This window comes from Felis catus, chromosome B4, assembly GCF_018350175.1.
Source record: "Felis catus isolate Fca126 chromosome B4, F.catus_Fca126_mat1.0, whole genome shotgun sequence".
Lineage (NCBI taxonomy): Eukaryota > Metazoa > Chordata > Mammalia > Carnivora > Felidae > Felis > Felis catus.
Window position 1 is genome coordinate 44,546,596 of NC_058374.1, and position 19,549 is coordinate 44,566,144.

Below are 19,549 nucleotides of genomic sequence, written 5' to 3' on the forward strand. Positions count from 1 at the left end.
TAAGGTTAATATAAAAAAGTTTATTATAATTCTATATACTAGCAAAAGACATTTGGAAATTAAAATTACAAATGACACCAATACCATTCCTAGTAGCATCAAAAATATGAAGTATATGATGACAGTCTAAGAAAATATGTGGGACATCTATACAGAGAAAGTTACAAAACATTGCTTAGAGAAATTAAGGAACACATAAAGAAATGGAGAGATATGCCTTGTTTATGATTCAAACACATAGGTATTTTTAAAATTTCAATTGCCCCTAAATGTAGCTAATAGATTCAATGCAATCACATTCAAAATTTCAATAAGGTTTGCTTGGTTTCTTAGAAATTGACAAGCCAATTCAAAAGTTAACATGGAAATACAAAGACATAGATTAGCCAAAACAACGTTGGAAAAGGACGACATTGAACCACCACTACAAGATTTCAAGAAACTGCAATATTCATGGTGGTGTTGTAAAAATATATAAGCAGACCAAGGGAACATAACAGAGAGCCAGAAATAGACCCATGCACATATGGGTAACTGTGGACAAAAGTGCAAAGGCAATGTAGTGAAAAAGGAACAGTCTTTTCAACGAATGTTGCTAAGACAAGCGAACATCCTTACGAAAAAAGAAAAATAAGACGGAAAGAGAAAGTGCTTTAGTACCTGGTTCACAAATTAACTCAAAATAAATTACAGGTTTCCGTGTAAAGCCTGAAACTATCAAATGTCGAGAAGAAAACAGCAGAAAGTTTTGTGACCTTGAGTTTGGCAACAAGTTCTTAGAGACAGCAGTAGAAACGTGAAAATGGACTTCATCAAAAATTAAAATTGTCTGCTTTTCCAGAGACTGAGAAGTCATAAACTGAAAAAAAAACAAAATCACCAAAACGACATCTGATAAAGGACTTCTACCCAGCATGTACAAAGGGCTCTCGAAATGTAACAGTATAAAAACAAAGAACTCAAAACTTCTCAGAAGATCGGTACAGCGCTTTATCGAAGAAAATGTGTAGAGAGTAAATAAGCACAGTAAGTAAATAAAAAGATCTCAAGATTATTTTTCATTTAGGAAATGCAAAGTAAACCAGAGTAATAGACCACCATGCGCCTATCAGAATGGGTAAAGTGACAAGACTGACCATGCCAAGCGTCAGCAAGGATGAGGTGGAATTGGAACATTCGTACACTGCTGGTGGGAATACCAGATGGTACAAGTTTGGGGCGAAACGTGTGGCAATTTCTCAGCTAGCTCAACATACACCTACTGAATGGTTCTGACATTAAACTCCTACGCATTTACTCAAGAGAAGAGAAGCGCTACGTGCATACAAAGGCCGGTACACAAATGTTTATAGCACCTTATTTTGTGATAGACACATACCGAAAACAACTCAAAAGATCATCAACAGGTAATTTATCCACAAATTGGGGTATACTCATACAAGGGAATCACATTGAATATTTTAAAAGGGGGAAAAATTGATGCAAACAACACGGCAGATGAATATCTGTCTTCCTAGGAACGGTCCGGCTTTTCTTTTCTGGATACAGTTGGTGCTACATTATGTGCAACGAAATGGAAAGGCTTCCTTTAAAGTAGGGAAACCTGGGAGGGGGGGTAGCCGGGGACTAGAAACACTGAAAATAGAAGGAATACTTCAAATCCCGTCTGTTTCCGCTCAGCAATGTTTCCGCGGCTGGCTCAGTTTGCTCCTTAACCGAGCGTCTTCACTGGTTGGCCCGGTATGTTTCCACATTAGCACAGCACAACAGAGTTGAGAAGAGGTCATCTACAAAGGGTGTGTACTTTAGGGAGAAAAAAACCCACAAAAACTGTTTTTGCCCCCGGCGCCATGATTCTAACAAATACTCTCCTGAAGGAGTAAAGCTATATTGAGCTGTCCTTTGATAGAGAAAGGATGAAGAAGTCAGAACAGATTCAGAGACCAATAAGGAATTGTATTTGGGTCACTGAAAAGATGATTCTATTTATAATCACCTCCCGGAACATCTCAATCACACCAAAATGTGATGTTCTCGGTGTGTGTGTGTGTGTGTGTGTGTGTGTGTGTGTGTGTTGGGTGTGTGAGTGTGTGTGTGTTTTGGGTGTGCACGTGCGTCAGTGGTGGAGTGTGGAGACAGATCGCAACTTAAAAGACGAACAAGTGACAGCTTTTAAGGTCGAGAACTCAAGTTCCTTGATTCCATTATGGGCTTGTCCTCTTTTCTGTTTCTTCGCCGGCTCTGTTCCCATGCAGATTTCCCCTTTTTCGCCTTCTGCTTGCAGGGGGGTCAAGTTCTCCATTTTCCATTTTCTATGCGGTTTAGGAGGGTGAGGGGGCAGATGGCACTGAGGTAGAGGACTGAGTACAGAGGGCTGCCAAGACTTGAAGAGGAGTAAAACTTTAAAACGTAAAAAGGGGAGAAGGTTTGAAGGCTGGCAGGGGGATTGGGGAAACCAGGCGAAAAATAGAGAGAAAGAGACGTAGAAGCAACATTTTGGATATCTCCAGCCAGGCATCTGCAGACCTAGTCTCTGCTAAGGAATTCTGCAGTCAGCTAATAACAGGCAGTTCGCAGGGCTCTCTCGTTTTGCACCTAAATGATAAAGTACAGCTTCAATTCCAGAAGAAAAGTCTTCTCCTTTGCTTCCAGAGCCTTCAAATTCACCGTGCCCTCACTAGATTCGCCTTCTTCTGACATATAGTAAATGCAGTTAAAATGCAGTTGTCAGCAAAAACACCTCCCCTTTGTATATAGGCACAAGTGCCTGAAGGATACCTCTGGGAAAGAGATCCCTGGAATCGAAACCTGCAAAAAAAGTAGATTTACTGCCACCTTGTGGTCAGAAATTTAACCTTGTTTTTTTTTGGTTTTTTTTGTTTTTTTTTTTTTTTTTATTTTGAAAGAGAGTGAGAGTGAGCACGAGCGGGGAATGGGTGGAGAGAGAGAGAGAGAGAGAGAGAGAGAGAGAGAGAGAGAATGCCAAACAGGCTTTACACTCTCAGCACGGAACCCAACGCGGGGCTTGAACTCACCACCTGAACTGAGATCAAGAGTCGGATGCGTAACCAGCTCAGCCACCCAGGTGCCCCTAACCTTGCCTTAAAGCTTCCAATCAGTAGTAAATGCGGGAAGGAAAACTCAAGAGAAGGTCGGAATGATTAAATGGGCAAGTCTCTGTCTGACAGAGGTGGGGAAGGAGGGGTTCAGAAATTCCCCCAGCTTCTCCCTGGCAAGAAGAAGACAGTGTATGGAAATGTGGAAGCCGCTTCACTCACAGGGTCAGCAAAGAACAGGAGACTTACAAGTGGGGCATCAAAGGAGAGCCATCCTCCCAGAGCCATGAGCTGCTCGGCTTCCTCAGAGACAACCCCATCCAGAACGGGAAACTGGAATGGGCGCTGGCTCGCTGGATGAATTCCTGTGGGGAGTGATAGTGATCGCAATTGATGATAAAGTCAGTGTGGTCGTTTTAGATTAGAGTCACAAAACTGCAGAACCAAAAGAGATCTTTGACATCCTTTCTGTAAGGAATGTTTACGAAGCTGAAGATACTATGTAACCTCTCTATCCCGGGTCATGTGTGTACTTAGTGGCCAGATGAGGCCAGAAAATAAGTATTCTTATACTCAAACAAGTGCTCTTCCCCCAAGGGTGTAAACCAGGTTTGTTTCCCATAAGGCAATACTCCAGCCCAACATACAACCATAAAAACTCACCAGATCATCTGTGCTGTTAATTTTCAGCATGTGGGCATCCAAAGACAAGCAATGGTTCTGGCTTTTTTCCCAATTAAATGGGCCAGAGGAGTATAGGTAACAGTTTGCTTCATGCCAGAGCCAGTCTTGGGGACAAGGAGCTAGGAAGATAGCATATCTAATCAGTGAGTGATGCCTGAGTAAAAATATGTCTACAATTCTTAAGTCTTCCCTCAGGACAGTCACATGTATATCATTTCCTCCTCCTCTTCTTCCTCTTCTCTTAAGTTTACTTATTTATTTTGAGAGAAAGAGGGAGAGGGGAGGCAGAGAGAGACAGAGAGAGAGAATCTCACGCAGGTTTCGCACTGTCAGCACAGAGCCTGACACAGGGCTCGAACTCAAAAACCACAAGATCATGATCTGAGCCGAAGTCAAGAGTCGGATGCTTAACCAACTGAGCCATCCAGGCACACCACCTATCATCTCTTCTTAATTAGAATTATACCCAGACTCTGCAAATCCCTCAAGAGACTCAGAGTCTTTATTTCTCTTAAAGTATTCTGATTTTAGTACACTAAATTAAAAGCAAGGCTCTCGAAAAGCAAAATTGAGCTGACATATAACTTGAGAATCTGATCTATTTTTTTTAATTTTTTTTTTTACGTTTATTTATTTCTGAGACAGAGAGAGACAGAGCATGAGCAGGGGAGGGACAGAGAGAGAGGGAGACACAGAATCTGAAACAGGCTCCAGGCTCTGAACTGTCAGCACCGAGCCCGACGCGGGGTTCGAACTCACGGACCGCGAGATCATGACCTGAGCCGAAGTCGGTCGCCCAACCGACTGAGCCACACAGGCGCCCCTCTGATCTATTTTTTAAAGTTCTGTTTGGAGTAATGGAAGTAAAATTTTGGGGAATGGATACATAATAGCAATTCTGCTATTAAAAAGATACACCGGGGGCACCTCGCTGGCTCAGTCGGTGGAAGGTGTAACTCCTGATCTCAGAGTTGTGGGTTTGAACCCCACGCTGATCGTAGAGATAATTTAGAAATAAAATCTTTATATAAAAAAAGTATGCTTATGCATTTAAAAACTTCGGTTTTTCAAATAATGAATTTAGGCTTCAATACTGTGCTTACTGGGGGCATCTGGGTGGCATCAGTCAGTTAAGCGTCTGACTGATTTCGGCTTAGGTCATGATCTCACAGTCATGATCTCACCTTTGTGCGATTGAGCCCCTCCATGTTCAGCATGGAGCCTGCTCGGGATTCTTTCTTTCCCTCGCTCTCTTCCCCTCCCCCAACTCTTTGCACACGGTGTGCCTGCACGTTCTCTCCCTCAAAATAAATAAACGTGAAAAAAATTACTGAGCTTCCTGTTTCCAGACATGTGCTGTTCAATGCATAGCCATATGTGGCATTCGAACCACCTGTATTTCTTTTAATTTTTTTAAAGTAAATCCTACCTCCAAGGTGGGACTTCAGCTCACAACTCTAAGGTCAAGAGTCACACACTCCCCCACCTGAGCCAGCCGAGCACCCCTAGTTTAATTAAAAAAAGCTTTTTGTTTTATTTAACAAAGGCAACATCACTATGGGCCCCAAAATGTTGGCAGTTCTTTCCACATGTTAACTCGTTTCATCCTCATAACAACATGGCCAAATAGGTTTCATTCCTGTTCTTCGTTGGGCACACGGAGGAAATGGGAATGTATGGGAATGGGAACGTTGGCAGGTCCCTCGAGGAACTGCGTGTTGAATCGCTACGTGGCACTACCTCTCAAACTCCTGAGTTTGAATCAATTGAAGAAATATTTCTTGGTGCCCTTCGAGACATTTTGATACAGAATCTTGGGGTAAACGTGGACACGGCCATTTCTTAAGAGCTATCGGAGTGGCAATGTTGCACGCCAAAGGTTGACAGCCACCGCTAATTTCGTACTCAAAACTTGTCTCAAACTTGAGAAAGCTGGTTAGTTGTTTGCATGTGGTATTTTACCATTAATGTTTTTGAGAATCTTCTGCTTGGTGAAAAGCGGTACTTTATCTGCTAATTGGCCTTTATCTGACGCGGTCAAGGAATGGAATGTTTTACCTGGGCTATCTACCAGTGAAAAACACATTGCTTATTATTTTTGATCGGTTGTCCATGCCTGGAATCTCTGGGAGATGGTTCCGGATGGCCGTGATGTAGATTTAATCTCACACAACTGATTAAAAAAATGGCTTCACAGCCCCACCTGGGGAATAAATCATTTGGTTGGTATGTGGCTATGTCTGCTTATGTAAACATTCCTGTCCTTGATATATTAGTCTCCTTCCTTACACCTTTTTAGAGATGATGTAGTCTTTTCGTTTCCTCGATAGCTCCCTCTTCAATAAAGAGTTGAGGGGCGCCTGGGTGGCTCAGTTGGTTAAACGTCTGACTCGACTTCAGCTCAGGTCATGATCTCACGGTTTGTGGGTTCGAGCCCCGCATTGGGCTTGGGATTCTGTCTCCCTCTCTCTCTGTTCCTCCTCTGCTTGCTCTCTAGCTCTCTCTCAAATAAAAATAAACTTAAAAAAATTACTTAAAACAATAAAAAGATGAAATAACATGTTTGACACTTGCTAAAGATCAATTTATCTAAAAATCTCTCTTCTTTTGGAAAGTTAAATAACCCTCTAAATATTGAAGGGCTTTATTAACTTCAAAACTTTATAAAAACTATGAATCGTTATTATTATCATTTAACTTATCTGGCTATCAATTTTTCTCATCCTTAAAACAAAGCGATCTGTGGGTGTTTGTGAACTGTTATCACATAATCCTTTTTCAAATAAATTACATCGTTGAGATCCACTGACATGTACAAGCAAGAAACTGGAGAAATCTTTGTTTACTAGTGGTAGTTAGTTACTAATGCTGAGAATAGGGCACTCCTTCATACACCTTCAAGGAAGCAATGCATCTCTGAAAGGATCTCCATCTCACGTCCCTTAAATCTCCCTATGATGAAAAGCATATGCCTGATTTAATTGCGTGTTGTAGAAACACTAAATGACACAGATAACTCTGTAATAACAGCAGAATTCACATCATCATCCCCTTCTTATAAAATTTTTTTTTCAACATTTATTTATTTTTGGGACAGAGAGAGACAGAGCATGAACAGGGGAGGGGCAGAGAGAGAGGGAGACACAGAATCGGAAACAGGCTCCAGGCTCTGAGCCATCAGCCCAGAGCCCGACGCGGGGCTCGAACTCACTGAGCGCGAGATCGTGACCTGGCTGAAGTCGGACGCTTAACCGACTGCGCCACCCAGGCGCCCCAGTCATCCCCTTCTTATAGATGCTGTTTCCACCTGCCTCCTAGATTCTGAGATTAAATCAATTCTTCTTAGATAAACTGGCTTTCTGGGCCCTTCCTATTTTTTTTTTTTTTTTTTTCTTATCTAAAGTACCTACCCAACACTTCAGGTCAGCCTGCCTCCGCTGATTTAATTTAAACAGATGTCGCGTATTTTAAGAAATAGTGTTATAGCATAAAGTTAATGTAGAGCTACCCAGGGACAAAGGAAACCCCGGAGGAAAAGAAATCAATGATTCAGATACATTAGAATGGAAAGAAGTAAGAATCTGTGGCAAAGGGTAGGGGTGGGAGCATTCTTCCAGAAAAGTCTCAAAACTAGAATCTTAAAAATTGAGAAGAGTTCGGGGCGCCTGGGTGGCTCAACCGGTTGAGCACCTGACTTGGGCTCAGGTCATGATCTCCCGGGTTCCTGAGCGGGCGCCCCACAATGGGCTCACTGTTGCAGCCTGTCAGCACAGAGTCGGCTTCAGATCCTCTAACCCTCTCTCTGCCCCTCCCCTGCTTGCGCTTTCCCAAAAATAAATACTTAAATTTTTTTTTTTTTTTTTTTTTTTAGGTAAAGAAGAGATCCCTCTCCACCCTCCATACCTGAAAAGTTTGCTGCTTCCCTCAGAGCTTCTTGGAGATTCAGGTTCTGGTGATGAAGTTCCATCTGTTTCTTCGATTTTTCATCCAGCTTCTGGGTAAGGTTTTTTATCATCTCCTTGAGTTCCTTTTCTGACTCCTGGGAAGCTTTTTCTGCCTGCTGCTGTGCTAAAATCTGTCCCTCCAGTATAATTTCCTGGTGGGTAAGGTTTGCTTGATGTTGCTTTAGGAGACCAGACACCTGTGATACTAAATCAGAGCTGAAATAAGAACTCCATTAACCAATCCCCAGTAAAAATCCCTCCACTGGATTTTGAGGAAACCGAAGAATCCAATCAAATAATCTATTTTGACAGCAAAGAAACCGCTGGAAAATGACCCAAATTTACTCAGAAACTATGGATTAAAAAGCTATTGGGTATTTCTGCAGTATTTTGTCTAAATATCAGGAACTGTCACGAGCACTTTTGATCAAACAAAACAAAATAGGATTTTACTTATTACTGATGGTTACAGACAAGTTGAAAAGCAATCATAAGATAAGTGCTATATCAGTGACATAAATAAAATACAGTCTGAAATAGATGCTAACCAGACTCATTATCAAGAGCAATTGTCATTAATGATCTACTGTTTGTTTCTTTATTCTTCTGCTAACTCACTACCCTTTTGAACTTCCTAATTTTATTTAAAAACTGTGACACCCTTTGATTGGAGACACAGATTTTAAGTTGCTATGTCAGAACAGTTTCAAATGTTTTTTGTTTCTTAGGATTTTTTTTTTTTTTTTGCCTTTTCTTCAGCACATTTTAGGAAGGGTGAGGAGAGCATAAAGTTTGTGAAATCTAACAGGCAACTAATATTAAGGGTCAAATGTCTCAGTTCTGGAAGCTTGAGGGTTCAGTACAAAACAGACCCCTTGGCGGGGCGCCTGGATGGCTCAGTCGGTTAAGCGGCCGACTTCGGCTCAGGTCATGATCTCGCGGTCCGTGAGTTGGAGCCCCGCGTCGGGCTCTGTGCTGACAGCTCAGAGCCTGGAGCCCGTTTCAGATTCTGTGTCTCCCTCTCGCTGCCCCTCCCCTGTTCATGCTCTGTCTCAAAAATAGGTAAAAAACGCTAAAAAAAAATTTTTTTTTAAATAAAACAAACAAACAAACAAACAAACAAACAAAACAGACCCCTTGGCTTGAAGGCCAGATCTGACTCTGTTGTAAAGTGATTCTTCTCACAGGAAGACTCATCCAGTCACCACCACTGAGTCAAGGGCAGTTCTTCTAGTCATTAGGGAAGGCCTTACGTGTTAACAGATCGAGAAAATAGTTTGTGATCTTAACCAACAACTGAGAGACAAATAGCACTTAAAGGCTGTAATGATCTAGATTCTAGATAGATGCAATAACCCAGATCTACAACTTAAATACACAGGCAGATGAGGCGGGTGATCTGTACCATTTTCATTCCTTCTTGGGCATTCTCATTCTTCTTATCACTTCTTTTCCTGTCAACATCCTCTTTTCTGAATGGCCATATTATAAATTCGAATTGCATTTATTTTAAGTGTTTCATTTACTAAGAGGGTGTTTCTGATTCTTAAATTTATTTTTTTAACTTTATTTATTTATTTTTGAGAGAGAGAGAGAGAGAGAGAGAGAGAGAGAGAATGAATCCCAAGCAGCCTCCGTGCCATCCTCACGAAGCCCGACGCAGAGTTCAAACTCACAAACCAATCATGAGATCATGACCTGAGCCGAAATCAAGAGACAGATGCGTAACTGACTGAGCCACCCAGATGCCCCTCTGATTCTTAACTTTAAATTGGTATTTAATCACCTCTATTAAAACTCAGTGTGAACTGTATGACATTTCTTTTCCTCCTGGGTCTCTTAGGGGATCTCGTGGCTTAATTGCTTCCAATTATTTTCTTTCTCATCATTCCAGGATTTAAACAGACTTTACCCATGAAGTTATAAAAACAAAACAAAACAAAAACCCACCATTCACAATCTTCAGTCCATGTCCCAGTCAACTTGAGGGATAAGCACAATACACTTACTCATCTTCCAGCTCATTCTAAAAACAGTTTGCCTAAAACGCATCCAAATCAAGGATGTTTGTAGTTGTTATGAAACCAATGAATTAACCACGTTTGCAAGTTCTCACTTTGTCCTCCATCATTTCCCTGTGCTAGTACTTACCTTGCATTATCAGCATGATAAGAGTCACCAGTAATCCCAAGCAAAGGACCCCTAGAAGCACAGCGGCAGGGCACCACCACCGAGAAGAAAGAAAATAAAGACCTAGAATGATAGAGGATTGAATCAGAAGGACATAAACGATGGAAGCAAGACGTCAAGCAATTCTTTGGAAACTGTCTGTACCTGGTACTTTGCACTCCTTACCTCTAGTCCCCCCAAGGGCTCTGCCAATAGTTCATTACCCATATTTATAGATGAAAAATACAGATAATATAAGTAATTTACCCATGGTCACACATTTGACGCTGTTTAAGAGCCAGGATTCAATACCAGGTATGTGATGTTAGGTATCCGATTCTAAAGCTTATACTCATCCATTCTCCCTACAGTGACTTTCCAAGAAACCCTCAGTCCAACTTTGTTCGATCAACTTTATATTTTTAATATAGATCGTGTGTGTGCATGTACAGGCACACATACACACACACACACACACACAGACCTCACGTACAGTGTGTTTTATAAGTAGCATACCATAAAAGAAGGTCAGATACCAAGCAAATAAGCTTTAGTCAGTTAATCAACAGATTGCCTCAAAGAATTGTTTTTGTGCTTTCAAGTTTTATTCTACTGAAATTACATCTTGGAACTGAGGTTATTGACCAAACAAAAATAGGAATGCAACTTCAATACTACTCTGACTCATATTAATGTCATGTCCTATACTCACACCAGCTGTGGCCCTGTAGTTGCAAGAGGAAAGCTGATCATTATTATAGATAAAAATAAATCCTGTAGCTTCCAGGTATATGAATGCCTAATTATGTGTTCCACCACTAAAAAAAGCCCAGATATTTTGGTTCAGCAGGAAAATATCTCACATAACGCATCTGGACTTCTCACCCTGTACAATACACAAATAAGGCACTGGTCATGTTACCCTTTATATGTAGACAAGGAAACCCAAAGTTTCAGTGAATTGTACAAGATCACACAGATGTTAAGATCCAAACACAGGCCTTTAATCTGTTAGCCGCTATGCAGTTTAGAACACTGCATCACAAATTTCCAGTGTGAATGTGCAATGATCCAAATCAATCAATGGTCGAATATAGTCACAGAGTTCTCATTATGTCAAAAGCACTTCTGTTAGACTTTAGAGATGAGACAGACACAATAGAAAGTGTAACAGGAAGAAATACAGTTCATTCACTGGTTCAAAAGTTGTTAAGCTCCTAGAGTGTATATGGCAAATTGGCAGACAAGTAAGAGATAGTTGTGTCTCTTGCAAATAATTGCCTAATCCTAGCTTGGGGGTAGATATCTGTGTAAATCTTTCAACCAGTATTTCCCTTTGGTCCGTATTCATTCTGTACTATAGAAGACCAAATATGTCTACCACTCTTGAGCGATGAAACTCCTGAATTTTTAGAAGAAATCACAGGATCCACACCTGTGTGGGGAAGGCACATACTCCCATTTTCTACAGGTCACCCTTTGTCCCATTTCCTGGGTAGGTAGAGACCATTAACCCAATCTCGGCTCCCGGTAGTGATTTTCTGATCAGAAAGCAATTGGATTCTTTGTAGTAGGTGATTGATCAAATCAGGTTCTGAGAGAAGATTTAGCTTCATAATGGTAATAAAATTCAAGCCTATTTACTACATGAAGAATGAGTGAATGAATGAATGAATGAATGAACAAATGACTGTTGTTGACTTGTAGGTTTACCTGTAAATGACAGCACTGTTTTCATACCAAGTTCAGCAAGTCAAATGTTCAATCATTCCATGTTCAAACTTATTTTCCCTGTTGAGGGAAATTTCTATCTTGTTTATGGGAACATGACCTGGAATGTCTTTATCCAAATTCCTGACAACACTTGTATTGTACAAATACAACCTCCCCTATTTGTATTTTATTCCTTTCTCTGGGAATGGGTATAAGATAAAAGGCAATTTACTCAGACTGTCTGTGGAATTGGGATTATGAATTAATTTACATTTAAGGAGTTTAACTTACCATATATATCAAAAAATTACAATTTTCAAGGCAGTGGTACACAATAAGACGTGATTTGCACTCAACTATACTGAATACCATTTCACCTGCTGTGGATAATTCATAAAAAGATATCCTGTTTTTGCAATGCCTCAAGAAGACTTATTATAAAAAGTATCATTGTATACACTGGGTGAATTCAACATCTCTTTAACCTTCTGATGGATTGGATTCTTGATAAAGGGGGGGTTGTGATACAATTCTAGCTGCCTGAAAATGAGTGGTTTTGTTAATTCCCCTGATCCCCAATTAGTCCTCTGTAAAAGGGGGGATTATAATAGTCCTAATTTCAAGATGTAAAGATTCAGAGAAGTAATGCACGTAGAGAGGATATCAGAGAACACAGCCTATGATAAATGTTCCATAAAAATTATTAGTATCTGCTACATCATCACTCAAAGCAAGTTAGTTCATCCACATCTAATTTTTCTTTCTTTTAAGCAAGCGTTACTAATTCTACACTGTTTTTCCACACTCTGGTGTTTAAACTGTCTAATCCTCTATTCAGTTCATTTACATGTTGAGCTAATCCTGGAATTCTGTCCCTATGTACGTTCACCCACCCCTAGTACCTTTAGCTTTCTCTCCATTTGGCTTCTGGTCGGGTTGGTCTTTCATAGTCGTACTCTTAAGGTCATCAAAAATCATTTCCAAATTCACTCCAAGAATGAGAGAGTGAAGCAGTCAAGGACTTCTGCATAAAGTAAAAATTGGTGAGCTGAGCTCCTGCTGGAGTGTTTAAATAGCTACTGCTATCTATCTAATTGAAGAATGACTCAATCATTGGTAGGAGGAAGAAGAGGCTTTGCTTCACACTGGGAAGTCGGCTGACGCAAATTCTTGGGTTATGTCTATTGCAAGTGGGGAAAGTGGCGATTCTGCTAAGTATTTCAGGATGTTTCACTAGGTAATTTATGAAAGGGAAAACTGTATTTTCCGTGAGCATTAGAGCAGAGCCAGTTTCCTCTGTCCATAATTCCCGTGTCCCTATTTGTTTATTTCACTGTAGCAGACTTTCTCTATATTGTAACTTTCATAAGTCTCTTTTAATTCTGACTGTTTCAATCAGCAGTAGATAAGAAATTTTTGAGGTAATCACAGGATTCATCTCTAGCCATGATGACCATGATAATTTTAGAACTTAATTCGAAGCACTATTTCATACAGTGGCAGTATAACATCGCACCAGTGAGAACACTGGAGCCAGAGGGAGCTAGTTTCAAATCTTTCCTTTGCTAAGCCCTTGATCTATAATCTTGGAGAATTACTTAACATTCTGAACCTATGTGGGGTTTTTTTTGTTTTTTTATTTTTTAGAGAATTGTCTTTTTTCTTCTTCTTTTTAATGGTTTTTTTTTTTTTTTTCCCAAGGAGAGAGAGACAGGCAGAGTGTGAGCCAGGGAAGGGCAGAGAGAGAGGGAGACACAGAATCTGAATCTGGCTCCAGGCTCTGAGCTGTCAGCACAGAGCCTGAGGCAGAGCTTGAACTCTTGAACCATGAGATCTTGACCTGAGCCGAAGTCAGACACTTAAGTGACTCAGCCAACCAGGAGCCCTTGGACCTATGTCTTTGTCTATAAATTGGGACATTGGAATGTCCACTGGATGATGTTGATAATGTTGCTATAAGGATTCATGTGAAATATTGGCTGAAAATGCTAAGTACTGTACTTCAAACATAAGAGCTCAATAAATTATAGTTATAATATTAGTAGTAGTAATATTTAGCATAGCTGAATTACCCAGAAAAGAATACATTTTACACATAATTGGAGTCACAAGACTCTTCATTGATCTCGCCGTAAGGATGACTATATGAATTCATTGATAGAATTCTCACCTATTTTTCCTTTACAACCTCCTAACCAGAGAAGAAATGTCTTACTGCAGTTATGCATACTTTTAAAAACATTTTTCATTTTTGAGAGAGAGAGAGCATGAATGAGGGAGGGGCAAAGAGAGAGGGGGACAGAGGATCGAAGTGGGCTCTGAGATGACAGTCGCGAGCCTGACGCGGGGCTTGAACTCATGAGATCATGACCTGAGCTGAAGTCGGACGCTCAACTGACTGAGCCACCCAGACGCCTCTACATGCTTCTTTAAAAGTTCTTATTTACTAGAGATATTTTCTGAAGTATTTCTGGGCAGAATGATGGGATATCTGGAATTTGCTTTAAACTATGCCAGGGGAAAAAATAAAAGGAGGGGATACATAAAAGAACATTGAAAAAATATGCATACATAAATAAAATATCTAGGAAACTATGAAGAAAAATCACCGATACTGACAGCCTAATTAGGATTCCGTTTCCCTCCTCCTCCCTGGATTTTTTATTTTCCCTTTTTCTGTGCCAGGTATCTGAGACCAAACTGAACATAATTCATCTGTCACTTAAAGTTTTGCTCTGTGATGCAGTTCCCCAGAAAAGCTAAGCATGTAGCAAATGTATCCTGGTCAAATCAGCTTGTAACAAATCAATGCTACTTACCTTTATCACGCAAGCGCTACCCAACGTCCCTTGACTGTAAGTGCCAGGAAGCAAGATTGCTGCCTGAATTCACCATGGCGACTTTCGCATAAATAGAATCTCAGGAAAGTGTTTTTGATAATGAATTCATAAATGCTGAAATTACATCTCAAGGAAGAGGACACTTTATCATTCCCCACAGGGACTCAGTTATTTTGTATGCCATCAATATTCTAGTGGATTAAGATGAGATACAGATGTATACTTGTTGACATGGCACATTTTTCCTTTTTTAATGGTTATTTATTTTTGAGGGGGGGAGGGGCAGAGAGAGAGGGAGACACAGAATCTGAGGCAGGCTCCAGGCTCTGAGCCGTCAGCCCAGAGCCCGATGCGGGCTTCGAACCCACGGATTGTGAGATCATGACCTAAACGGAAGTCGGACGCTTAACGAACTAAGCCACCCAGGCATCTGGACGTAGCACATTTTTCTTGTGAGCTAGTTACCTTTTATGGATTGTCCTAGGAAGAAGTGTCTTGGAAAGACGTATGTGACCGTGTAGCTAAAACACCCAAAGATACACCCAGGACTAGAAAGAACAACATTCTTTGAAGGAGGCCTAAGATTGAGCTAGATTTCTCAGACTTCAGATATTCACCTTCACACCCCACCCACGAAACCAAGGACCAAATAATCATCCATTGTGCTTGGTTGGGGTCAATACTCATAAGATGCTCCCTAAGCAGTCTGGGACCTGGTGATGAGCTCTACAAATCCTGTACTCCCTTCAAATACATTTTTTTTTCTTAAAAAATCCTCTGCACTTAATATCTATAGGTAGGATTGCCATCACTGTGGTAGAGTCCCCTTCCTAAGGAAAAAAACCAAAAACAAAAACCTCAAGGCAACCGGGCTATATATGACAACATCCTTCACGATCTTGTAACATAAGACCACTTAATCAGACTACGTATTTGTGTGTTACCGTTTATGGGAGACAAGGAAGTAGAAAATACATTTTAAAAATTATACCACGTGGTGTTCGGGGCTCAGTTCTTCGGGTGCAAACCCAACTGAGGGGTGCCCGCAGGAATAAAATTGCTTCCTGGAAAGAAAAGCCTCTGTGTCACGATTCTCTGTGCAAGAATCCTGCCACATCATCAGTCCCCCCCCCCTCATTTTATATACTCTAATAGAGCACTCTATTGATTTTCCATTCCATTAAAGTTATTCCCTCTCTCCAACAAATTACAAGCTCTTTACGAGTAAAGTTGGATCCCCTTCTATTAAGAAAAGCATGGGGCGCCTGGGTGGCGCAGTCGGTTAAGCGTCCGACTTCAGCCAGGTCACGATCTCGCGGTCCCGGAGTTCGAGCCCCGCGTCGGGCTCTGGGCTGATGGCTCGGAGCCTGGAGCCTGTTTCCGATTCTGTGTCTCCCTCTCTCTCTGCCCCTCCCCCGTTCATGCTCTGTCTCTCTCTGTCCCAAAAATAAATGAAGGTTGAAAAAAAAAAATTAAAAAAAAAAAAAAAAAAAAGAAAAGCTTATTCCTTCCTATCGCCCTGGAATACCATATTGGTTATAATATTCTGCAAACAGTAGGCCATTAATACTTGAGATTCTTAGCTACTAAAACATCACCAGCATAAGCTGGATTTTAAAAATACAAAGGCATTTAAGGAAAATATGTCTTCGTTCTTTATTTTGAGAAAGTGGAGCTAATGCCCAGAAAATGTAAGAGATTTACTAAACGTCTCTTTTCTACCTGAAGCCAGACAAGAACTCAGCTCACTATTCTTCTTCTCCAACTTAATGCTCTGTAATTTTCATTTTTTTTAATTTTAAAAAATTTTGTTTAAGTTTATTTATTTATTTTGGGAGAGAGAGAGAGAGAGAGAGAGCAGGGGAGGAACAGAGAGAGAAGGAGAGAGAATCCCAAGCAGGCTGTGTGCTGACAGATGTGAGGCTCGAACTCGCGAACTATATGAGATCATGACCTGAGCCGAAGTCAGACACTTAACGGACTGAGTCACCTAGGTGCCCCGAAACTCTGTAATTTTACTTTTTTCTTTCATTTTTTTAATGTTTATTTATTTTTGAAAGAGAGAAGAGTGTGAGTGGGTGAGGGCAGAGAGAGAGAGAGGGAGACACAGAATCCAAAGCAGGCTCCAGGCTCCGAGCTGTCCGCACAGAGCCTGAGATCATAGAGCCGATGTCAGATGCTTAACCCTTGACCAACTGAGCCACCCAGGTGCCCCAAATTCTGTAATCTTCGAACAGTGACTCTAGTGATGGTGAGTAATATGTGTCAACTTGTCTGGGCCACAGGGTGCCAAGATATCTGGTCAAACATTTTTCTGAGCTTCCCTGAGAATGTTTTTGGATGAGATTCCCATCTTAGTGGGGTAAAGATTTCCCTCCATAATGCGCATGGCCTCATTCAATCTGTTGAAGGCCTGCATAGAACAAAGACAGTAATCTTCCTCCAAATAAGAAAATATTCTCCAGCAGCCAGCCTTTGGGGTGGAACTTCACCTTGGCTCTCTTGGGTCTCAAGCCTCCTGCTCCACATTACAGATTTGGGCTTGCCGGTCTCCATAATTGCATGAGTCAGTTTCTTACCATACATCTTTCTCTATAAATATGCACCCTCTTATTGGTCCTGTTTCTCTAGAGGACCATGACTAACATAACTCCTCATTTCTTCCTTCTCCCCGTTCCTGGAAACCACCATTCTATTTTCTCTTTCTATGAACTTGACTACTCCAGGTACCTCATATAAGTGGAAACATACAATATCTGTCCTTTTGTGTCTGGCTTATTTCACTTAGATTAGGGCTTCACGATCTGTCCGTGCTGTAGTACGTCTCAGAAGTTTCTTTTGATTTTTTCTAATGTTTATTTATTTTTGAGAGACAGAGACACAGAGCACCAGCAGTGGAGGGCCAGAGAGAGAGGGAGACACAGAATCCGAAGCAGGCTTCAGGCTCTGAGCTGTCAGCACAGAGCCCGACGTGGGGCTGAAACCCACGTGAGTTCATGACCTGAGCTGTGAGTTCATGACCTGAGCCGAAGTTGGATGTTTACCGACCGAGCAACCCAGGCGCCCCATGAATTTTCTTTAAGGCTGAATAATATTCCATTGTATGTATATACCACATTTTGTTTATCCGTTCATCCATTGATGGACGTTTGGGTTTCAAAACCTGCGGGATAATTTCTACAATCCTTTCGTGGCAGATAGCTGGACGAAATTCACAGACTTTAACTAGTTCTCATTTCCTGCCCCCTGATGTTGTTCATGCCCTTGTGTAATCTTCTCCCCTTCAGTGTGGGTGGTATCCATGGTTTGGATGTGCCAAAGTGACAGAATGTATATGATTATGTATTTGTGATTACATAAGTTATAGTGTTTATTTTGCTAAAGTTTCTCTCCCTCCTCTTGGCCAGATTTAAAGAAGCAAGCTTCCAGAAATCCTATAACCACAAAGAAATGAATTCCTGGGGTGCCTGGGTGGCTCAATCAGTTAAGCATCTGACTCTTGATTTTGGCTCAGGTCAGGATCTCAGTTTGTGAGTTTGAGTCCCACATCGAGCTCAGCACCCTCTGTCCTGGCAGCGAGGAGCCTGCCTGGGATTCTCTCTCTCTCTCCTTCTCTCTCTGCCCCTCCCATTCTTTCTCTCTCCCCTTTTCAAAACAAATACATGAAACATTAAAAAACAAAGAAATGAATTCCCGCCTGAGGTAGCTTGGAAGCATATCCTTCCCCAGTTGAGTCTTCTGATGGGAATACAACCCAGAAGACATCTTGACCTCAGCCTGTGAGACCCTAAGTCGAAGACCCAACCAATCTGTGCTCATACTTCTGATCCACAGACACTGTGAGAGAGATATATATGTATATATATATAATGTGTGCTCATAAAATTTGTGGTAATGTGTTATATGGTATATAAAACTAATAATACTTTGATAAACTTAATCCCTTCTATTTTGTTAAATGCCCTTAAATCGAATCCTGAGTGTCAATGCCTCTGAGGTTGTCACTCAATGCTTACATCGCAATCTTGATTCATAAGATAGAGCACTTCCTGGTGGAGCCGTTGCAAGATGAAACTGATGTCTTCTGCTTTATTATCTATTTTTGAAGCTACGGGTGTGGCCCAACTCACTGCTCAACACTTTATAACTCATGTTTGGTGACTCACAGTAAAGATAGTCTTGGACTCTATTTCACTGAGGCACAGAAAGGAAGGGAATTCATGGTTGGTCATCTGACATAGGCAAGGTCAAAAGGAGAATAATCAAAGGGGCCAGAAACAAGTAATTTTTTAGCTCCACTTGTTACAAGTTTTGTATAACAATTTCCTGAGGCATAAGTGAAAGGCCTCTATGTACATGTACCCTCCATTGGTTCCACTCCAAGTCTTTAACAACCTGGTCAAAAGCTAATGATTCACAAACTTAATAGAACTACAAGATTGTGTAGGATTGAAATGAGGTCGTTCCCCTCCATCTCAGCCCCCTTCCCTTCCAGTCTGTACCCTGTTTCGTCTTCCTACATGGATCCTCTCTCCTCTCTCAACATTCGGGATGTAGAGGTTTTGACAGGGACAGAACTGGGCGTTAAAATTGCCACAAGGCATAATCACTCTCATTAGGATAAACAAGAAGTTCTACTTCTCTGAAGAATAATCCAGTGAGGGGAAAAAAAAAAATGGCAGTAGTTAGTCTAAGAAAGAATATTAACAAGGAGGTCATTAAAAGACTCGTGTTTTGTTCAAACCTGTTAGAAAGCTGGAGGGCAAAAAGGTGATGGCAATCACATGCAGGAAAGTGCAGCGGGGGCAAAGATCATGGTAATGGGCAAACCTGCTCACTGAGGTTTGGCTGGCATGATTGGGGAAGAGATGGCCAGAACAGCAAGGGGAAATATTCAAAATTGGAATACCAGGAAAGCTAAAACATGGCCATGGTAATAATATACTGACAGGACATCAGTTATTCAGCATGCTGAAGGTGAAGGTCACTGGTAAAACTGAATGGAAATCAAGAGAATCCTAGTTAACACTTCTAAAATACTGGTTACATCAGGACAATTATGTGCATTTCACACACATTACCTTATTGAATCTCTATAAGTCTATGAAGTAACATTATTATTCTTACCCCACTTTAGATAGAA

General features: G+C 41.0%; 2 protein-coding genes across 4 annotated transcripts in view; one reads left to right on the top strand and one right to left on the bottom strand.

Annotated features, from left to right (window-relative positions):
- Positions 1-14,466, bottom strand: OLR1 (oxidized low density lipoprotein receptor 1). Of its 3 annotated transcripts, XM_019834502.3 has the most exons (7): positions 14,386-14,466; positions 12,469-12,590; positions 9,836-9,937; positions 7,644-7,889; positions 3,720-3,859; positions 3,306-3,421; positions 1-2,808 (listed from the first exon to the last, which is right to left on the bottom strand). In XM_019834502.3, exons 2-7 carry the CDS (start codon positions 12,542-12,544, stop codon positions 2,664-2,666), a joined length of 825 nt encoding a protein of 274 aa, XP_019690061.2. In that variant the 5' UTR covers positions 12,545-12,590; positions 14,386-14,466; the 3' UTR covers positions 1-2,663. The 3 variants fall into 3 exon arrangements, with proteins under 3 accessions (XP_019690061.2, XP_006933573.2, XP_019690062.2); XM_006933511.5 differs by lacking the exon at positions 14,386-14,466 and having other exon boundaries at positions 12,469-12,667; XM_019834503.3 differs by lacking the exons at positions 9,836-9,937; positions 14,386-14,466 and having other exon boundaries at positions 12,469-12,668.
- TMEM52B (transmembrane protein 52B) overlaps positions 7,662-19,549 on the top strand; it is a 22,429-nt gene continuing 10,541 nt past the window's right edge. Inside the window, exon 1 of the mRNA XM_019834506.2 lies at positions 7,662-7,738. The gene's annotated coding sequence lies outside the window, so the exon portion shown is untranslated. The remainder of the gene's footprint in view (positions 7,739-19,549) is intronic.